Raw genomic sequence first — 22431 nt, 5'->3', positions numbered from 1 at the left:
ACACATAAAAATCAGAGTTTACTCAAAATCCTAAAAATCATCGCATTCTACCACTTATCACTCTTCTTTAACTATGTAATACAGCTTCTGATATTTCAAGGAATACTTACAAGACTTTTCAAAGCTGCACATCTTTGAATTGATAACAACACCAATAATCATATATACATATATGTTTTGTCCTAAGATTTCACATTAGTAGGGCTTGAATTTTTCATTATATGTGGAATGTGTGTGTGTGTGTGTGTGTGTGTGTGTGTGTGTATGCTGGTTATAAAAAATAAGGCATGCTGATCTCATCTCCAGAAAAAAGGACATTGTTCCATTTTCTAAGATTATTGTTGCTGTTAGGGGAAATCTTTATTTAGCTTTAGAGGAAACTTTTGTTATTTATCAAGGTACTACATATATAAATATATTTTAAGCCATAGGGAAGAATTCTGATTTGAGATTATTTTTCCATTTTGGAACTCTTTCAGTATAGGTATTTGTCCAATTCTAAGAACATCAGGAGACTTTGAGATATCTTCCATTAATTGAGTAGGTATGCAATATTTAATAGAGAAATGTGATTTTTGAAGGTGTCAATGTTCCTTCCTGAACAAATGGTTAGTGCACATTAAAATTTTTAAACATGATTTCATGTTATTGGATACCATATCTGGAGACTTTTCTGGATTTTAGTCTGAAAATCATAGAACTTTAAAATTAGGTAGAACATTAGGAGTCATTGACTCTAACTTTTTCACTTTGAAGATGAGCACTCGGAGAGGTGGCAATACTCATCCAGAGTAATACAGCTAAGTAGGGACAAAGCTGGGCCCACATCAAAAACGCTTGAAACCTTCTCCCAACCTGATTTAGCAAACTTTTACTATATAATGATGTCACTAAGTAGCATAATTTAAAACTCTATCATTACTGTGAAAATTCTGTCAGCATTTATTTAAAATACAAATTATTTATTCTTGAACCCTGCAATCCATTCCTGGAAATCTATGCCATAGAAAGGAAATTGTTAATACACATAGATACAGAGGTTTAGAGATGTTTTCTGTATCATTCTTCATAAATGTCTCAAAACAGAAAACAAAGTTAATATTTATTAATAAGGAAATGGCTAAATAAATTGAGGTATACTCATACCATGGTCTATAATATACCCATTGAAAAGAATGATTTAGAGATATATCAAGTAATATGAAGAATTTTCAGCATTTTTGAATAAGAGTAATGAGACACAGAACAAGTATTTAAAATATGTTTCAATTTAAAAAATAAAGAAAAATATTCCTTTACATATATAATTTGTCTAGGATTACAGTAGGACAGAGGAAAATATAAAAAGTATAATATTAGGATATTTACAGGCTTAACTAGGTATGCCTTCTTGAGGCATCTGTTAACAGACTCTTCATATTTTCTTTTGCTAAACGTCAGACTGGTCTAGCACTATGGTTGTATGTTAGCATCTATAGCTGTGTTATGTTTGTCTTCATGTGATATATTGCTCTCCATATATTCTTTTAAAGCATCTTTGCAAAGGTCATATTTTAGTTAATTTTGGGGAACCTGCTTCAATGTTGTCTTGTTATTATCTGCTCTCCATGCTGCTCAATCCAGCATAATTGTGTAAATGCTGGCAACTGCATTAAAACCTCAAAAGCCTATTCTTACTTTTAACATTAAGAAATAATGGGGGGGGCACTTGGGTGGCTCAGTCGGTTAAGCAGCTGTCTTGGGCTCAGGTCATGATCTCAAGGGTCCTAGGATAGAGTCCCATATTGGGCTCCTTGCTCAGCGGGGAGTCTGCTTCTCCCTCTCCCTCTGCCCCTCCTCCTGTTGTGCGCTCTCTGTCTCAAATAAATAAATAAAATCTTAAAAAAAAAAAGAACTACTGGTGGGTAGCATAGATGACATAGTAAATGTAAAATTTATGATGCTAGGTGAGAGCTCAATGGCTGATTAAGAACTTCTAGACACATGGAAGATGACATTTTATAACTGTTTTTCAGATCTTCAGATTTGACTAGAGCTTACTGTCACTAGGGTGTTCCAAGCTGATAGAGTTAATCTTTATTTTTGACTTGGTCAAGAACATTGTACTTTGTGTCAACCACCTAGAAATATTCAGTTATATTTCTTTAAATTTATTTTGGCTGCAAATGGGATTTTTATGCAGACCCATACACAACCTATTTTTGAATGATCTTCTGCTATATTAAGCCACACAGTTGAATTTATTTTTCAAGTCCTTTTGATTTCATATATTGAGATTATAATCATTACTAGATAAGAAATTCCTGAAGGACTTTGATGGTATTCATGATATTCTTTAGTGTTACCACCTAAAAATCAACCTCATGGAAAGTTAATTTTCTGCCATTATGTTCACAGAAGGAACTTTTACCTTTGAGTAGAACTTCAACAAAATCACCTAATGTGCACTATACTAATTATATATTTGTCAGGTTTTGTATGTCTTAATATACCTTAGTCATCTTTGTTTTTTATCTTCAAATATATTTTGGAAGTTCCATATTGATATATTTCATATGAAACAGAATTATTGAATGTCTAACTTGAAAATTATATGAAGTTGAACTAGTTAATTTTTTCACCTTTACTATTTTCCTTGGATTAGTCTACTGTTATCATAGCTTTATAGGATAAGCTTATCATTAAATCTAGATTGTGAGCAGTTTTATAAATATTTCCATTCTCTTCAACAGTTTAAGCTGTAGCAAAATCAGTGATAACAAAAATTATGATACCAACCATTCGTTAATGAGAAACAACTGGAAATGTTGGCGAAAACAGCCTATGAATTTATTTTGGGTTTGGAATATTCAGTATGTTCCTCTTTTTAGATATATTTGTAATCTTTTCAGCATATATTAATAATATATATGCTTTTGTTCTTATCAAAATATAACTAAAGCACAAAAGTCACTGCAACCAATTTTTGGAAGAGACATTTATCATGGATTATTTTAGGATAGATAAGGTAGCAAATATTATAATTATCTTCAGAACATGCTATTTTTCTGAAATACCAATTAATTCCTTTTTAATTAAGCAACTACTATTTCTCTGTTATTTTCTTTTTTTCTAACTGTTGCCAATTTTCTGCTAACAGGTAAAGTGTTCAAATTTCCTAATATTTTAAAAAAAGAGTACATAAGCCATATAAAGTAGAAAAATGACTTTATATAGCCAAATCAAGCACTTTGACTGGCTTAACTTAATTCAACAAAAAAGAATCAATTCAGATAGGGACTACATAGTCAGAGCAGTTGATATAGTTTGTGTTGGTAGTGACAGCATATGTTACCTTAGTGTTGTGCAAATGATTATGTTTCCTAATGCTCATTTTTCCCCTACATAATACCACATGTATAATCTAGCTTTTAGTTTCGTCTTAAAAAGGATACTGTTAGTTGAAGTTAAGGATCATTTGGCCCCGATAAGTGTTTAAACTGTGTGGTAGACTGTTGTAGTAATGGCCCCGAAGTTTTTCATGCCTTCTTGGATCTACACCCCTAGGCAACCCCCTCCCATACTCACTCATGAAGTGATTTGCATTAGTCAATGAGACATCAGCAAACATGGAACGAACAGATGCTTGCAATGTGCATGTGCACTGGAGATTGCTATTTTGAACTATAACAACCATGTGGCATAACCTGGGCTGGCCTGCTATAGGGTGGGAGACCACTTTAGAGCAGAGATGTAATATTTTAGCTGTCTTCCCCTCAGACAACTCCTAGTTGACCTGATAGCTGACTGCAGATGCATATACAAGACCTCATGAGAAGAGCAGAAAAAACAACCAAGCCCAACACAAATTACCAATCCATAAAATTGGGTCATAAATTTTGTGAAATTCTTTTTGCAGCCAAAGCTAATAAAACAAATTAGAACTGTAATTGAATGAGACTTTTGTGGATCCTGGGAAGGGGGTTGCAAGTTGAAAAATGTAAAAAAATCATGGCCAGAGGACTGTTGGTGGTAGATTGCAAAAATGCCTGCAATACTTGGCAGTTCTTCCCAGCAGGACTTTGCTTCCTTACCCTTTGAGTCTGGTATGGCCTTATAATAAAATGTGGTAGAAGTGACATTGAACAAGTCCTGAGCCTAGGCCTAAGAGATCATGATGCTTCTGCTCTTGGACCTTGGAACTGTGAGACCTCAATGTGAACAAGCCTGGGCTAGTCTATTGGATGATAAGAAACATGTGGCCCATTTGCCCCTGTGATCATGCCAGTACCAGCTGACGCATTAACATTAGTGCCTCAAAGTTGACTAGCAGCTGACTACTGATGCATGAATGATTCTTTCTGGAACCATGAGCTCAGCCCAAATTGCTAATCTATAAAATCATGAGCTAACTAAATGATGGTTTGAAGTCACTAGGTTTTTGAGTGATTTGTTTTGCAGTAAAACTAACTAATACAAACTATGTTTGTTTAATGTTCACCTCTGTATATTTAGGATAACTACTCCTTAATTACTTTCCTATAGTTATTCACAGGAAACAAAAGGAGATGTGTACAAAAAGTATTCATTGATATTTAAACTGTGAAATATTCTCTAAAGGTATTTATGTATCAATTATCTAAAATATATAAAACACACACACACCCCAAAGGATTATTCCAGTCAGAATTTTGGTATGAGACAACATACCCCGCACACTGCACCCCCAATTCGGACAACACCCCCCCCAAAAAAAAGCTAAGAAAAATTGATTTTTAATGTCTTTTGCCTGATTACTCTTAAAGACAAATAGAAAGATCTTATTGAAATGCTTGCATCTCTATCACTAGCTACATTTATTTTAAACACTAAAGACATTGCAGTAGCCTGCTCAGAGTCAATACGGATATGATGGACAGTGAGCAAAGTATGTCACAGGTCTCTTACTTCAGGAAAGCCACTCTTTCAGTTTTCCTAACTACTTATATGATAGATAATGGCAATTAGACTACAGATTTCAGAAATGCTTGTGTAAAATACGATTACTATATTTAGTAAGTATTTTAAAACAAATTTGTCAATTTGCTTTCTTTATTTGTGGGGCTATCAGCAGTTAAAAAGGATAAAAATATTTTATAGTTTCAGTTAGTCTTAGTAATATGAAATCCTTGAATTGTTTAGTACAATGTTGTATCTTCACATGTTAATACAGTCTAAATTATTTTAGCTAATTTTGCTTCAAGATAGTTAATTCTTTTGGTTTTGCAGATGTGTAAGGTATATTATGAAAAAAGTTTGATTTTAAGGTAATTTAGAAATTATCAGTTAGATTATTATCTTACCTTATACTAGTTGATTGAATAAACTTTAGTTATATACTTAGTAATAAATTCAATTAACATTAATTAAGTCTTTCTGCCAATAATTGGTTAATAATTCAAATTTCCCTTCCATAGTTTACCTCCTTCAACAACGCAATGTCTCAATACTATAACACTTATCACATTAAACAGTTATTTAAAAATCTGTTTCAATTAGAGTTCTAAAAGAGATCACATTTTACTGAACCATATGTTTCCTGTCCTAATGTAGTGCTATACACATTGCAGGTAACCATTAAGTTTTTGTAAAGTGAAAAAATGTACTAAAATTTTTCCTGATATTGGTATATTCCTTTTTTTTTTTTTTTTTTGGTATGGTAGTTTAACAGATGAGGAGGGAAATGAGAAAGTCACTATATATGAGTATAAAATTATAGTTGTTTATATAATAACTAATTTAACAAATATTTAGCAAATAATCTGCCAGGCATGATACCAGCTGCTCAAAAATGGATAGCAAGATAGATTTGATTCCTGTCTTCAAAAATATATAATTTAGTAAAGGAATAAATGTGGATGGAAGCAGAAATTCTGATTTTAGCCTGTTTTCCTTAGCTGTTTTGTATTTTTATAATTGCCTCTAGAATAACAAGCAGCCTGCTTTAAAAAAACCACTTCTTCTCAGGAATTATCTCAATGACCCTGAATATTGGATCTTAACATTGCAATAGTTAATTTCTTTTTTATATACTCCATAGAAAGCTTCAAGCAACATGTAAATTTATGTAAAACACATACACTTATGCTAAGAAACATACAATTTATCCCTGGATTTAATTTGGAAAAATCTGGCACCTTTACTTTTACTAGGAATATGTAACTTGTTTTAATTGGAACCAAGAACGATCATCACCATTTATTTAACTTTCAAAGGGGATATGAGCAGCTTTTTTAAAAAATGAAATTTCTATATTAATATATTAGATGAGGTTTGCTTTAACTGTAAGATCACCACTCGTTACTAGGATTTGGTATACAAAACCTCAGTATCTTTCATATTTTCCTCATGCTCAGTCCCTACCTGGAATGTCTTCTCCCCTCTGCTTTTTCTCCCTACTTTTCCTGTAATACTTCCTATTCTCCTTGTAAGACTAGGTTAGGCTCCCTGCTCAGTGGGGAGTCTGTTTCTCCCTCTCCCTCTGCCCCTCTCCTCACTCTCTCTCTCTCTCTCTCTCTCTGAAATAAATAAATAAAATCTTAAAAAAAAAAAGACTAAGTTCAGGTATTATTTAGTTTACAAAGTCTCTTTGCTTCCACAGGTTGGATGATGTGTAAGTTGGACTGAATTCCCTAAACATACTTCTTCTGTTGCTCTTGCCACATATCAGTTTATACACCTGCTTCTCTGTTAAGACTATTTTCCTGAAAGGCAGTGCTCTAGCTCAGTTGTATTCATATACTTCCCATAATATGTTTGTAATTGATTACTACAGAACCCTCTGTTCCTGGACAGGTGCCTAGTGTATGGGTGCTTAATAAATCTTTGTGGAACTGAGATAAATTCAAAATTCACCTACTGTACACTGATAAAATACTTTATAGAGCCATTAATTCTTTGCTAAAGGCGTTGTGATTTCCAAATTCTCTAAGTTGATCTTTTCCATTTCTTTTATGTGAGGAATGTCAAATGAAGAAAGGAAGTGAGTAATAATAGCCCAATAGTTATCTCCAAAATTTCCTCTTCCTCCATTTACAAGATAGAAAATATCTTTGAGAGGCTATCTACTGAGTTATTAATTCTAGACTCGTAAAGTTCACTTTTGTATTGTAATATGATAAAAATAGTGCATGAAAGAAACTAGAGGATTTTGAAAAGCTAAAAGCTAAACACATCATAATACTTAGGCATGCTTTAGAATTTAATACAAAACAGATGCAGAAAGAGAAATTGTAAAATAAAGGTGGAATTTCAAAGATGTCTTGAAAATAATGGCCTCTCAAAAACCACCTCTTTGAAAATCACTTTGAGAAATAATATAGAAGTCAGTTTAAAACACAATACTTACATATCAATAGTGTTTCAAAATGTAAACTGAACCATGTTTGCTTATAAAAATCCTAAACCTTATGTGGTATTAGAGAATAAAGAGAGTCTTTTATTTACTAAGGCTTTCAAAAACTAAAAAGAATAATCTTCTTTTATATATTATTCCTCAATGCTAAAAATTCTAATATCAAGGGCCTTATTATACTATGTATTTCATCCTTCTGCAGGTTAAATTATATCTCCTGGATTCATAGATACATGTAGGGTACTTTTTAAAAATAACAGAAAACTTATAAAAGGTATCAGTGTTGCTTCAACATGATAACTAGAATCCATTGTGTATTTCTCTTTTATTACCAACTCCTGTGGTTATTTCCAAAAAAAGTCCAATTACATTTAGCACAATATCAAAAATACTTAAATTTTCACGTGAAGCAAAATGAATAAAACTATTGATAACTTATGTTCTTTATAACTTTAATAGAAGTTAGAAACTTTCTTTGATTAACAATAATAAAAAAAGATTTAGATTTACATAGTATAGTTGACATTTGTTTCTAAGTGACCTACTCTTAATGGCTGGTCTTTAGTTCATCTACTCCTACCTTTGCTGATCCCTTTAGCAAATCTACAAATATTTATTTATTCTCTAAGATAATTTCTTCGGAAGAATTGTTGTGACCTTTGTACTCTACATTCTTTGCCTCATCTTCAGCAGTAAATGTAACATAATGCATCTCAAATCCATTTTGAGAGAATGTTCAAAAGACTAAAAGGAGAAATTGATAAAACTGGGTTCATACACTATAAAATGATACAATTACAGCAGCCAGAAGAGTGAGTTTAATGGGAAAACACACCCATAGAACATCTGAAGAGGCAAGTATGGGAGGATATTTTAAGATGTTTTTCATTTCATCTTTTGTAAGAGGATTTTTTTTTTTTTAACAATTTGGTGATTTGATCTGGGCAGAACAGAACATATGATTTTAATGTTTTAATAGTAGTCTAATAAGTAAGGTAAAAATAGCCTGAGTTGCCCAGCTAAAGAGGTAAAACTATAGAGAAGAAACAATCTCTTTATGTCTTCAATTTTCAAAATGACACAGTGAAGAATTACAGATAGTTTTCATTCTTCATATCTTTGTTTTGAAACATCAAACCATATTTGGAACAGCATTCATGGCAATGAAGTTTTAAGCTCAAAGAAGCTTAAATGATAATGGTGGCTGTGTCATAAATGTGACCGTGTTGCCCAGAATCTCAGCAGTGAGGCCACTCAACTCTCACCCTTCCTGGGGCTCAGTGCTTTATTCATATATTACTTGCTTGACTCACAATGTTGTTGTATGAATTGAATGAAATAATACATATACAAGAGGAAAGATAAAAGTTCTCTTCATGATGTAAAAGTCAATTTATATATTTTAGCCCAGGTCTTAATTGGATAACGAAACTGCTTCAATTTTATTCTGAAATGATTAGTTAAACATTAAAGAGTCTGATTTATAGGTTTGCCTTTAAAAATATACATAACAGAACATATTTTTGGCAAAGTTACAGGCGATAGCTCATGACGGTAAAGTTTACAAATATTAGGGGAAAAAATTGCATAGTATAAATGCAGCCACATAATCATAGTATAAACTTTATAGGAGTGAACGATTTTAGATTAATATAAACAAATATTCCCAGCAATGAAAATAACTGACCCACAAATTTTAAATCAAATGAAGGATATTTACTATAATTTAACACTAACCTTACTGAGAAAGTAGGAAATTTAAAATATTATATCCCTTTTCTTCTTTTGTGAAAAACAAAACCACAAATAAAAACAAAACCAATTCCTACATCACAGGGTATTTGTGAGAAGTAAATGAAATAACATCTGAAAAATTTAGCATGCTGCCAGCTTTCTTGTAGGAATTCAGTGGATGAGAGCTATTATAATTAGTTTTATTATTAGTCATCTCTGTTTCCAGTGCTTTCTCAGTGGTGGCATTTGCCGTTATGGCGTCTCAGGTCAGGATTTCAGAGAACAGTCTCTGAGATGGAGACTTCAGTAAGGAATGACTTTGGCATCAGCATTTGTGGAAAAAAATGAAAAAAGTAGAATTGAGCAGAGGGGGTGTTTAACTATAATGGCTTCATAGCAAAGGTCTCAGCTTATCTTTTATAACCATCCCTAATCATTCATCATCCTTACACTTCGGCATGGATTGGAGAGTTGGGGCATAACTTGGGTCAGATATCTCTTTTTGGACAATACACCAGGGTATCTGCCACAATGGCTTACGGTATCCTTATGGTTAAAATGGACACAATTAGTTTGCCTTCCTAATGCTATTCATTTAAGCAGGCCCACAAATCAATATGAATATGAAAGAGAAATAAATACAAGAAAACAAGAGGAAGACAGAGGTATTCTAAAAAACTGTCAAGATTTGAATAGCATCCTCTTAAAAAATAAATAAAAGCAAACACTGTGTGCAAAATTGGAGTATTGAGAAAAGAAGAGTATTAGGCTTTGATGATAATTTAGGTACTCATTTCAGTAATTTGACTTGAACATTTGATACACCTGGAAAACTACAGTTTTATGATTTAAAGAGACTTTTATTTACTTATTTATTTTAAGCTGCTTAGTACCTATATAATTTATAAATATATTTGCTGTATTATAAAAATAAGTCATTATTAGATTGGGACAGGGAAGTAGTTCCAGAGTCAAGATCCATTGATTACTCATCAATGTACAGTTGCAGGACAATTAATAGAAATTTAGAGTAATAATGAATAGATACAATGGAAATTCTGAACTGAAACTCAAAATATTTGGAGTGTTATTTTGTGTGAAAATTTATATTAGAAGTTTGTTATGTATGTTAAAAAACTAGTAAGTCTAAGTAATTCATTATCAAAAATGGTTTAGAATTAGGTGAAAATTTATTTTAATAAACATCACTGAATCAATGACATAGTTGCAAAAACCTATTGGGGTCTACAGATGGTCACATTTCCAAAGAAACAGGCACTTTATTCCAGATTAAATTCATCTTTTGGTTGGATTGAAAACAACCAGGGGGTGCTTGAGTGGCTCAGTCGTTTAAGCGTCTGCCTTTGGCTCAGGTCATGATCTCAGGGTCCTGGGATAGAGCCCCACATTGGTTATTTCTTCTCCCTCTCCCTCTGCCTGCCACTCCCCCTGCTTGTGCTCTCTCTCTCTGTGAAATAAATAAATAAGATCTTAAAAAAAAAAAAACAACCAAAACCCCCCAAAACCCAACCAATCCAAGGAGAATGTAATATTACAGAAATACAGTCTGAGTTAACACATGCATGGGATGGAAAAATAATTTTAGAGAAAAACAACACTTCCAAAAAGAAAAAATTATGGAGTCCTAAACAGTCAAGCACTTTTTTTTCCCCCAGGTAAGCACTTCTTAATTGCTGGAAGTAGTGAGCTTATAGCATATTTAATTTCTGGAGTTTACAATCCAGGAAAGCGAATTTTATTAAGAGGTAAGGAGTGTTTTCTATTTCTCATTCCTCCCTTTCCCAATCCAATAACTTGAAATATCCCATCTGGCTCTGATGAGAATCTCTAGAAAGTATGGTATTTTATCCCCTCAGAGATCACAGAACACAGGCTATCGATCGGATTTTTCCTGGCATGGCCTACACTAAAATTGCCTTTCTCTTTTAAGGAGCTTTATTTCACTTTTCACTCTCTGTCAGAAAAACAGTAACAAAAAAGTAAACTTGTAGTTCTTCACTAAAAAATATTGAAGAGAAACCAGTAATTTTTCATATCACCCATATGCTATGAAAATGTATCATAAAGATAAAACAGCTGTCAAAAATGAACCTTTAAAGAAAAAAGCACTGTATCTTCACAATACCACACCCAGAAGTTTGTTTTTGTGGACTATATCTAAATGAACAGAGTGAGGCCTGTGATTTGGATGGCTAAAGCTGTCTTTTTATATGTGATGATGGTGGAAGCGTTACCTGATTTTGCTGCATTTGACCAACTATGAAGAGACTCACTTCAAATTTTGCTTTGTGGGACAACCTGCCAACCAGAGTAAATGGAGGTGGATGATCAACATGGTGTTACCACTCAGCTGCGATCCTGGTGGTATTGTGACCCACAGATTACTCAGATGATATTCCCAGGACCTAGGAAGTGTCTTCTAAGAATCAACTGTCGTAGAGGTCACAAAGAGAGTCACCTTTTATTCAGTTCTAAATTTTGCTCAAGTGAACATCCAATTTTGTGTCAAAAATGAAAAAGCAAGGAAATAAACTATTCTGTTATAATAACAGGATTTAACAGCATTTTATGCAGTATTTAACTATATTAAAAAATCTCTGAAATAAAGCAATAGTTGGCTAAGCTGAAAAAGTGCTTTACATCAAATTATTTTTTCATTCAGCCAAGATTGACTGAGTGGCTATTCTGTGGACATCCATAGTGCAAAGTAATAAAAAATAAAACAGCTTATTAGCTTCTGCTTTTAGGGATCCCACAGTTTAGCTTGTTTCATGACTATATAAACTATTATAGAATAATAGATTTTAATGGCATATTCTGTTTATGTTCATAGGACTATATGGCACATATACACATACTAAAAAAGATGGACATTCTTTTTTTGGTATGGGAACTACTACTACTTTGAAAGGATAGTGAGTGTGTGGAGGAATTTTTCTCTGCACAGACGAACAGGGAGAATGGTGTGGTATATTTTCCTAGAATGGTCTGAAAATTCTAAGGCCTTTAAGAATAATCTCTCTCCTTCTTAGAGACCAAGATTTGATTAGTGATTATTCTGTCTTATTAAAATGACAAAGTGACTTCTTTTGTTAATTTAGATGAAAGATTAAGAAAGAAGTCATAAAGCAAATACGTGCCAGTCAAATGTTTACAGCCGAGAATAGAAAGCTGGTGGATTACCAGGATGCTGGGATTCACAGCAACACAAAGATCCAGGAGGCAAGTAATCAAGTGATGAGGAAGGACTAGCCCTTTGTCAGGCAGGGAGAAGCTAGGGCTCAGAGCCCAGGAGGACATACTACTTGAAAGTACAAATATTAGTAGTGAGTAGAATGAGCCGAAGAAAATGTGTGCCTTTGATAGAGTTACTGATCTTCTGCCCTTTCATACATACCCTGATTAGTTACAAAGGCCTTCATGATTTATACCTGCTAATATGATGAAGAAGAGGATGCAGCCAATGTTTGAGAGGTCCTCAGAACTTTGTGTCTTAGCAAGCCCTGGCAGTGTGTCTGATGATTTCATTCATTTTTACAACATTAACATTGATCCATCAGGAAAGAGAAAGGTACCAGTTGAGCACTTACTGTCTTCCATTCTGAGACTTTTACAATGCTTAGGAAATAGAGGTTAATTCCCAAGAAGATAAGCTAGGAATAGGAGTAACCATAATAGGAAGATTGACATAGGCTAGAACTATTCAGCTAATGTAAAATCCTTACAACATTAAAGAATTTGTATTCAGGTCCCTTTTTACGTATCTAATATTCCACAAAAACCATGAATATGAATCAGGTATGTTCCTTTATGATTCCTATGCTTGATATACAGATTATCGTATTTACTCCTATTTTTCAACACTCTGACATTCAGATCTGGTTAATAATGGAGTGGACTACTTCATAGGAGTGAGTTCCTCATCACTAAAAATGTTCCAGCAGACACTAATAAACTACTGATGGAGTATCAATTTAGGACAAACCCTATAATCTCCAATATTCCTCACAGCCCTGAGATACAATATCTTTTCCCATCTTAGGTTGCATTTCTCTTTCTTCTTTTCCTACCCTAATGAGGTCTAGGTCAGGTAGCACCTACTCCTCAAATAATATTACTTCATATAATTGTTATGAGGAATTGATAAGCTATTGTGTGTGTGTCTGCATATAATATATATGTATTATATATATATATATATATTTTTTTTTTAGCTTAGTACTTGGCATATAGTAGGTGCTCAATTAATTCTTTTACTTGTTTTCCTCCAAAGTGATAAAAATTCACATTAATCTGTTTCTTTTCTGGCCTCCAAGAATATTTGGCTGTAATAAAAAAATAGTAAATTTTTACAGTCATATTTTTCTTGAATTACTTAATATTCTATGTTATCTTTATATTTCTTAAAGACTAAAACCAAATCATCCTTTTATTTTTATTTCCCACAGTTTATAGACAAGGGATGATCACATATGATTAATGAATATGGGAAAGGTAAGCTTTATAAAGAAGAACCAATAAATAATGTAGTTTTAAAAAATTACACAGTATTTAATCTTGTCACCCTAATTTAATATTCATGTGGCTTAGAAAAGTCTTATGTTTTAGTTTCCTCATTCAAAAAATGGGGTCAAATATCCCTATTATGTCTTCCTGGTTATATTGTTACAACCAGAGAATTGGGTAAATATGAAGGACCATTCAAATAATGCACTTTTATTTGGCTGTTCATTTAGTTACAACTTAGCATGTTCAGAGAATTCACAATGGAAAGAGCAATTCTTCTTTAACAGACCATCCTGATTACAAGTGTTTGAGTTACATTATAAAGATAAAAAAAATCTTACATCTCTAATGAGCAATTAGGAATTTCAAGTCTATGAAAAACAATGGGTCACTACAGTCCTCCATTAAGACTGCAGCTTTGGGGCTACCTGGCCATGTTCAGGTGCTATCCAGACATCCTGGGAGTATTAAGAGGTTCTTGCAGACCTCTGACCAACATAAGCAATTACATCAAAACACAATACAAATGCCTTATTTGCATAACCATAACCATATAGGATGTTATTAAAGGCCAAAGCTAGTAATAGTCAACTCCTCATTGCTTAACCAGAATGAATATAAAATCCACAAACTGTTCAATCCCTGCTCCTTAGAGCCGTCTGAATTGTCTTCTTAAAAAAACAAATCTGAATCACATGAGTCCCTGCTACATTCCAAATACAATTCCAATTCCATGGCTTGAAAATCAGTGCCTTTTACAAAAAGATCTCTGCTGCTTTTTAAAAAATTTATTCAAGAGATACTAACTTACTGTGTAGTATGTGCCCTCACGGTGCTGTCAGGGCCAGTGGTTCCTCACTACTCCTGAAACATGCTCTAAACTCTTCTGTCTGTCTTTGTTTTACCTACTTGCTCTGTCTAAGATATAGTTTATTCTCCTCGCCATCTGGCAAAATCCTACCTATCCAGGTCAGGTTCAAATTCCAACTCCTCCTGCCAGCCATGTGCACAAGGTCCTCTGCTGACAGCACTGTTAAAGCAGATCAGGAGCTCATCCTGCAGCCTCTCCTTTAAATTGTGCTCTCTTACGGGAGAAGGGCTGTGTCTTTTACTTTGATCCTCCACAGCACTTAGCTTGTAAAGCTGAACTGAAATTAAAATCTTAAGAATAGCTTCACTAATTTGCCACATTTAGTTAATTCATATCATTGCCAAAAAAGTGACTTGGGTGAATTGGATTAAATGTTTATATATGTACTAATGGATTGCTCGGACTCTTTCAACAGCGGCTTTAGTAATTTGTATTCATTTCAAATCAATCAAATTCTTGGATTTGTAAAACATGGAGTAAATAAAAGGGGCAAGGGAAATAGAAACATTTTCATTATAGATGTTTTAATTTAAATTTCAAGTAATAGCTATTATTTTTTTAACCAGATTATATGTTTATATACTCACTATCTTGTAATACAGTCTGAAAGCTATTTTATTTAAAAAGAAAGTGTATGTAACATTGTATATAGATGTTATGATAGCTACACATAAAAATCTGTCTAGAGCTTTATCTAAAAAACAATGACTATGTAAAAAGACGCCAGTACAATTAGTTGAAAAATAAAGAACTTCATTAAGCTATATTTTGTCATCTACAAGATGCTAAATATCAACACCATTGGTACTTTTTCCCCTCAGAGATTTGGTTGTTTCAGTTGACACTGCTCAGCGTTAATGTTAAAAAGTATACCCCCCTTTCTTTTCTGATTTACCCCTCTTCAATCACCCACTGGTGGGTGAGGTCCCAGGGTAGTTAATCCACTCAAAGGCACACTCTTCCTGCTTGAGTCCCTGAGTCTTTTTGGCTTTCTTACTCTGCTCTGTTAGCCTAGACCCCTCAGGTCCTTTCAAGGGCTCTCCTTTGAAACTCAGAGTCCGCCATAGAACACCTCCCTTCTGACCTCTGTCCTGTCCTCTTATTCCCAAAGTCTTCAGCTGGCCTTGCAAACAGAAGATAGCCCACAAGTCCAGAGGCCTTCTCAAATCTCCCTTTTTTATAACACTTTCATTTCTCCTTCTAAAACATATGATTTGGGGAATAGAATGTTTTTTTCTTTTTCTTTCTGCCTTCTCAAAGTCATAAAATGGAATTTTCTCCAGTGTATGTCCTTGAAGCCAGACAAGGCCAAATCAGTGTTTGAGGTAATTGAGAGAAAGGGGAAGATGATTTCTTTTACACCTTGCAATTTTGAAACTTCCAAATATTTTAAAGTACATACACATTCTATTAATTATTCTGAATACACTAAAAGTGATGAATGCTAAATTACCTAAAAGCTAAATATTTTTTCACTTCTCAGTATGATTATTTGCTTTATTTTTTCTTCTACTCTATACTGTCTTATCACTTCTATAATCCAGAGCCTAATTTTAACATGGCTTGTAACTGTATGGGTTGCATGGAGTAAGGAGTCAATTTTGTAATACTTAAGGGCAAGAACAGCATATATATAAAGAGGGAAACAGCAGGTATTATTAACTCCTAAACATATGAAAAAGATAAAAGGTATTTATTGCTACAAAAGAATGATATCAAACCAGAGTGGTAATTTTTAAGAGCTAGAAACAAGAATTCATATAATTTTACCAGGAAGATTAATTTCTCTGTTGGTATTTTAAAATAAAGAAGGGATATGTTTATATGGAAAAAAAATTTTTCATTTTACACATATTTTTACTTTATACATCTGATCACCCAAAATGAATGTTTACAGATAATCCTAAGAATATATATTTTTGATGGTATATTTTTTGTTTTCAAGTGTGATATTTTTGTATCACATTTTTCTGGTTCTGTTTTATTTGTTCACAGTCTTGAAGGAATTGTTAACCCCACATAAAGGAAAAAAGAAAGTCACAAATTAGAGGAAAATGAGTTTAATTTAACATGGTCTAAATATTTTACATTTAACATAACCATTAATAATTAAAATTATTTTATTTGGTTAGATGAAAATAATGCAGTTGGTAATTATTTCTTACATATACTCTCTCCCATTATTTTCAAAGTAAATCAGGATGAAAAGATAAATGTAGAAGAAAATGTTTAATTTTGGTCAAATCGGCAAATACAACAAAGATAGCTCATCTTTATTCTTCTACCAATATAAATTTGTCAAATTCTAGAGTGAGAAGGGAACCTTAGAAATTTTCTGGTGCAAGTCATTTACTTTACTTCATTATGAGTTTAATGCCCAGGAAAGCTAAGTGACTGGCTTTTTGTTACAAAGCTGATTAGGGATTGAGCTGGGACTTGACCCAGAAAATTCCTGACTTTGGGTATAGGACTTCTTTCACTGTATCATATTACCTGTTCATCTAAACTCAGCTTTATATATATTTAGTCTTACTACAGCTGTGGTTTTCTAGTGCTTCCCAAAATGTTTAGAGAAGAATAAATAGATATTAATAAGTATAGAGAAGCATTTTAAATTGGATTTGCAGGCATAAATTGCATTTGGATCTATCTCTTTTGCCCATATAAAAGGGATATTTCAGCCAAAATCTCTTTCTGTTACTCTAGTCCCATCATCCTTCTCTCTCTCTCTTTGTCACTATGTCGCTCTTTAATTAAACAAGAGTGGGGGAAAGAGGTCTTTTTTCACTTCTTTATTGAGAACACTGTTGTGTTCTATACTATAGGATTTGGTTCAAAAGATTCCCACTTCATTTAGTTGGTTGTCACATAGATATTACAAAGAAAGGACTTGATAGACAAGAAATGAATATATCTGTGAATGCTTATCGAAGGCTGGTGTGTATTTTTGACTATTGGTTACATGTTTAAACTCTGTCTAAGCTCATGTTTAATTCCTGTGCAGAATTAAAGAATCTCCAAAATTACTATTTCCTGAGGAGTAGGACAGGCTGACTTATTTCATTTATTTATTGAATCATAATTACTGTTAAGACTGCTCTAAGTAACACTAGTACATAACAATATAACATCTAAGAAATAATGTGCAAATATTGATAATATTAATCAAGTAAATAAAAGTGGGAAAGAAACCAGATTTGCATAATGAAGTATTTCCAATTTCTTACTGAGTTTTAAAAAAATACTTTCAATTTGATGTAACATAAAATGATGAAAGAAAGTAATTGTTTGAAACAAATTGATTTTTTTCCTATTTTTCCTTAACATTTCATAGATAAGAAAGTTTTACATTTGAGTGTAAATTTTAAAAATTATTAGTACTCGACAAATAAAAATATATTAACTTACGGCCCTGATGCTTTCAAAATGTCCACCTTCTTTCTCGAAATCAATAGGCTGTCCTTTTAGTGTCCAGTAGAAAGTGACATCCAAACTAGCATCGTGAATTGCTTTGCAATTAAGGACAATGCTTTCTCCCACTGTTAACTCTGTTCTTTTAGGAGTAAGTTCTATTCTTGTAGGTTCTATAGAAGTAAAAATACATCCATTAACGCAATCAACACATAGTATTTCCCTGTATTTTATATTTTAAGTAATAGAGAAAAACTTAAACAAGGAATCTATGCAATGCAGTTGTCTAGATACACATCTTTAAGTAACCTATTATTAATTGAAATACTACCTTTTTGTATGCTAAGGCATTTTACTATACTTATGTAAGGGACTGATGATTTAAAAGTTACTGTTCCTCTTAAGAAGTAAACATGGACAAAAAAGACAGGAAAATACATAACGATAAGCAGCATTTGGCATTCCTGAAGAGGGAAAATTAGAAAAAAGAAGCTGTAGCCTCCCTTTCCACCCTGAAGCATCATTAAGTATAAATAAAATGATTTTTATAATAAAAAATGTTCCATAGCTAAGGAAGAATTCAGGTGAGATAGGAAGCACCTCCCCTCAAATTACTATTTGAACAGAGATAAAAATATAATACTGTTACTATACCAACTTATATTTGCTTTTTACTCTACAAAACCCTTTTATGAATAGAAAAAGCACCGCTAGCTGATTATAAAATACTCACTCTTGATAAATTATGGATCGTTTAGTTGAGATCCCAAATTAAGGCAAATTATTGAAGGGAAATTTTTTTTGAGAAAAAACATGTGTGTTTAATTACTTAATGATTCAATTAAATTTTTAAAAAATAGATACACTTTTATTGTGCTAATAATGTTGTACATCTAAGGGTTAAGTTAGTGATCAAATAATTGAAATATTATTTTTTTAATAAAGTAGGGGGGTGATGGAGATAATTTTGATTTAGTCTTTTTTCCTTATTAGATTCCTGATTATAGATATCTCGGGAAGACTGACACAAATTATTAAACATTAGGTTAATTTTCCTGTTCTAGCTCTGTTTTTGGCAATAACATGTCTTATGAACCACCATTCTTAACCACTGATAAGATCCTTTAATATGTGACATCCTTCCAAGCAGTCGGAGAGGAAAGAGTAATACCAGAAAAGGAATGTAAATATTAACATTCTAGAAGTCAGATATTCTGTGTGGCTTTCTAAGTTCTGGCTTCATCAGAGAAGACAGATAATCACAGCATATTGTAGTTTAACTTTGTGAGCATTGGAATGTTCCGAGTAACTAAATATTCCATTTAACTTGTGATTAACAGAACACTTTTTGGTTATTATTTCAAAAATGTCTGTGAATCCAACATTGCTTCATTATGACAAAGATTGTTCAGCACAATAAGACAGACTAGCAGATAGAGTTGGATTCCCATTATTATGCTATAAATGAAGGCATCATTTAAATTATCTTCCTTCCTTCTGTTAATGTTTGCTTCTTTTCTAAAATATCAGAGTGCTGGCTATTTCAATGACATTTTTATTTCTAAAGAAAAAGAAAACTTAACATTTCTATATTTTTATAGCCAGGTATGATTCACTATATAATATATGCCTACGTGGAAAAACTTGATTGAAGATATAGTTCAGCTGTGAAAAATATGTCTTTGCTAATTAATGGGATTTTCTGTCTAACATATGAGATTTTCTTAGTACTAAAAAATGATACATAGTCTCAAAAAATGTTCTAGGTCAAAATCTAGTTCACATTAGAACTAGAAAGCTAACAGAAACATTTAAGTGGAAATATTTATAACACTAAAAAATGACAGTGTTTAAAAAATTCCATTGATGTAAACACCAAAGAACAGGTCAAGTAACCGTTTATCTTTTTTTTTTTTTAAAGATTTTTATTTATTTATGCGACAGAGAGACAGCCAGCGAGAGAGGGAACACAGCAGGGGAGTGAGAGAGGAAGAAGCAGGTCCCCAGCGGAGGAGCCCAATGTGGGACTCGATCCCGGAACGCCAGGATCACGCCCTGAGCCGAAGGCAGACGCTTAACGACTGCGCTACCCAGGCACCCCAAGTAACCGTTTATCTGATACACACTCTGACACCACACATTCATGTCGTCCTTCTGCTACTCCTTTCTGCCCCGGATCCCCGGTTGAAGTGAAAACAAAAGAATATTACTGATTGATGTTAAAATTAGTCTTGATAGAGGAAAAATATTTTTATACTGTTGGAATACTTTTAAATTTTGAGACATCCAGTAAAACTTCAGAAAGCTTTCTTTATGTCCTCACATATTTTGTTCAAAGCAAATACTTAAGTTTCTACCAACAAGGTGTTCTTTCCTTTATGGTCTTCTAAATAATGGAAAGGGACAATTTGGCTGTGTTAGTTCTATGTTTGTAATGTATCTTATCAATAGGAGCATGCACACACATATGTGCAAACACATTTTACATGCATATTATATTTATTAGCTTTCCGACAAAGCCGTGAAACTGCTTATAACACGGTTAGCCACATTTTCTTACCTTTTACAGATACTGAGGCTATGATTTCAGCAGAACCAAAGACATTCTCCCCTTGGCAAGCGTACTTTCCCTCATCTGACTTAGAAGCATTCAGGATCCGTAGACTTCCGTCTGGAAGAATAGCTATTCTGAAAATTATTAAAAAAGGTTTTTTTCCTCTTTTACTGCAAATCAGCTAAGTGGTAAAAAAATTCTGATGACGTCTGAAACCACCTCCAAGGTAATAATAAATAGGATAAAGGGATCACTGTGAAAATATGCAGTGATAGTAGAAATGTCTTACCCTTCAAGAAATTATGCAATAAACCCACTTAATATCTTCTTATGTTTAAAAGGGTTAGGAAGTTACAGGTAATTTTTCTTTTGACACCTCTTGACAGTTAATTTTAAAACATGTGGGAAAAGGTGACCCTGAATTTGGTTATTAAAATTTATATTATAATATCACCCAGTGTATTTTAAGTATTTTACTTCAAACACAGAGGACCTAAAAAATCAAATATAAAAAGAAACAGCATAAAAACATAGAGAAAGACAAGTACAGAACATAAAATTAATTGTATACAGCCAAGAGATGATTTATGGTGGTTTCTCTACAGTGCCACCAGCGCAGCAAGGGTATGAAAATGAGACCTGATACCTGATACTTGGGCTGTTCCCACTGCACTTTTTGAATATAAAACATGATACCTGAGTTTGCATTTGGGCTTTTTTGAGACCTTTGTTAAAAATGGACCTTGAGTCTTATATGAAGGTGAAAAATTAAAGCATTATTAAAAAAAATTTTTTAGAAGTTCAGTGAAAATGAGGTTGACATTTGGAATTGCCATATTATCTTGTGTATTCATCATCCCACAAATATATAGATTTCAAAGTTAATTAGTACTTTTGTCTTTTTCTCCCTTCTATGCTCCTGAAATATAACCCATTTTTTCACCAATGCATTCAACCTCTTCAAGCAACCTGAAAAGAAATAGAAATGGCTGTTGTGGTTTTATTTGATATGACACTAAGAATTTGGACTGACTTTTAGCAAAGAGGAAGTAACACGTGTTTGGTAAGAACCAGTGGACCTACTGAACTTAAAATCCTAAAATTGGATTTCCCTAGTTCTGAAAAGAATAGTTTATTCAATGGTAATATAATAATATTATATTATTTAAGAAAGAAGAATATGGGTTAAATATGTTTAGTCAACATCTTTCATGTTATTTTAAAATATGTATTCAATCTTGCCAATCACCCCAAACTGAGTTATTCAAAGCATTGAGCCTTGTTATAATTGGACTAGATTCTATGTTGCTGACTATTGCTTATGAATTTATATTTACATATTGTTATCAGTAAAGATAAATTTAAAAACATCATACTCTTTTCAATATACATCAAGACTGCTTTACAACTTATAAGAAGGAAGACAAACTTACAGGCAAGCCAAACTAGGAATAGAGAATTTGCTTTTGTAGTTTATGTCTGGGAGAGATACTAACTTCAGACATTTGGTAAACCAGTGCCCTTAAAAGTTATATAATCCATTCAAGATGGTCGAAGCAAAATTCTGATGATTAGACAGTGCTCATTTTGTATAAAAATGAAATATATTTATTCCATTTAAATTCTAAAGATACACATACTATAACAGGATATATTCGAAAGTAAAAAATTATATTTTTATAAACAAATAGGCAATATCTTATGAGAATTATAAACTTTATTGAAATGTAGCTAAATTATTATAATTTATTCAGCTCGCTAATATCTTAAAAATATCTGGATTTTACTGATTGGCATAAATGCTAATCTAGCAGGTGAGAAATTTGGCTTAAAATTTAGTTTCTTTAAAGAAATAAATGTATCTTAAGACACTGGCAGTATTTCAGCTCCTGATTTAAGATAAGTCGTTTCTCACTGACAGGAGGCAATATATTATACTCTCCTTTAAAGATAGTTTATGAA

General features: G+C 32.7%; 1 protein-coding gene across 1 annotated transcript in view; it reads right to left on the bottom strand.

The window, feature by feature from the left end:
- Positions 1–22431, bottom strand: part of CNTN5 (contactin 5) — a 1310719-nt gene that overhangs the window by 144661 nt on the left and 1143627 nt on the right. Inside the window, exons 14-15 of the mRNA XM_026505289.3 lie at positions 20476–20603; positions 17913–18088 (exon numbers count right to left, since the gene is read on the bottom strand). Of these exons, the coding sequence (XP_026361074.3) occupies positions 17913–18088; positions 20476–20603 (304 nt within the window). The remainder of the gene's footprint in view (positions 1–17912; positions 18089–20475; positions 20604–22431) is intronic.

The sequence above is a fragment of the Ursus arctos genome, unplaced genomic scaffold, assembly GCF_023065955.2.
Source record: "Ursus arctos isolate Adak ecotype North America unplaced genomic scaffold, UrsArc2.0 scaffold_22, whole genome shotgun sequence".
Lineage (NCBI taxonomy): Eukaryota > Metazoa > Chordata > Mammalia > Carnivora > Ursidae > Ursus > Ursus arctos.
The sequence above is the reverse complement of the archived record's forward strand: the minus strand, read 5'-3'. Positions and strand labels throughout refer to the sequence as shown.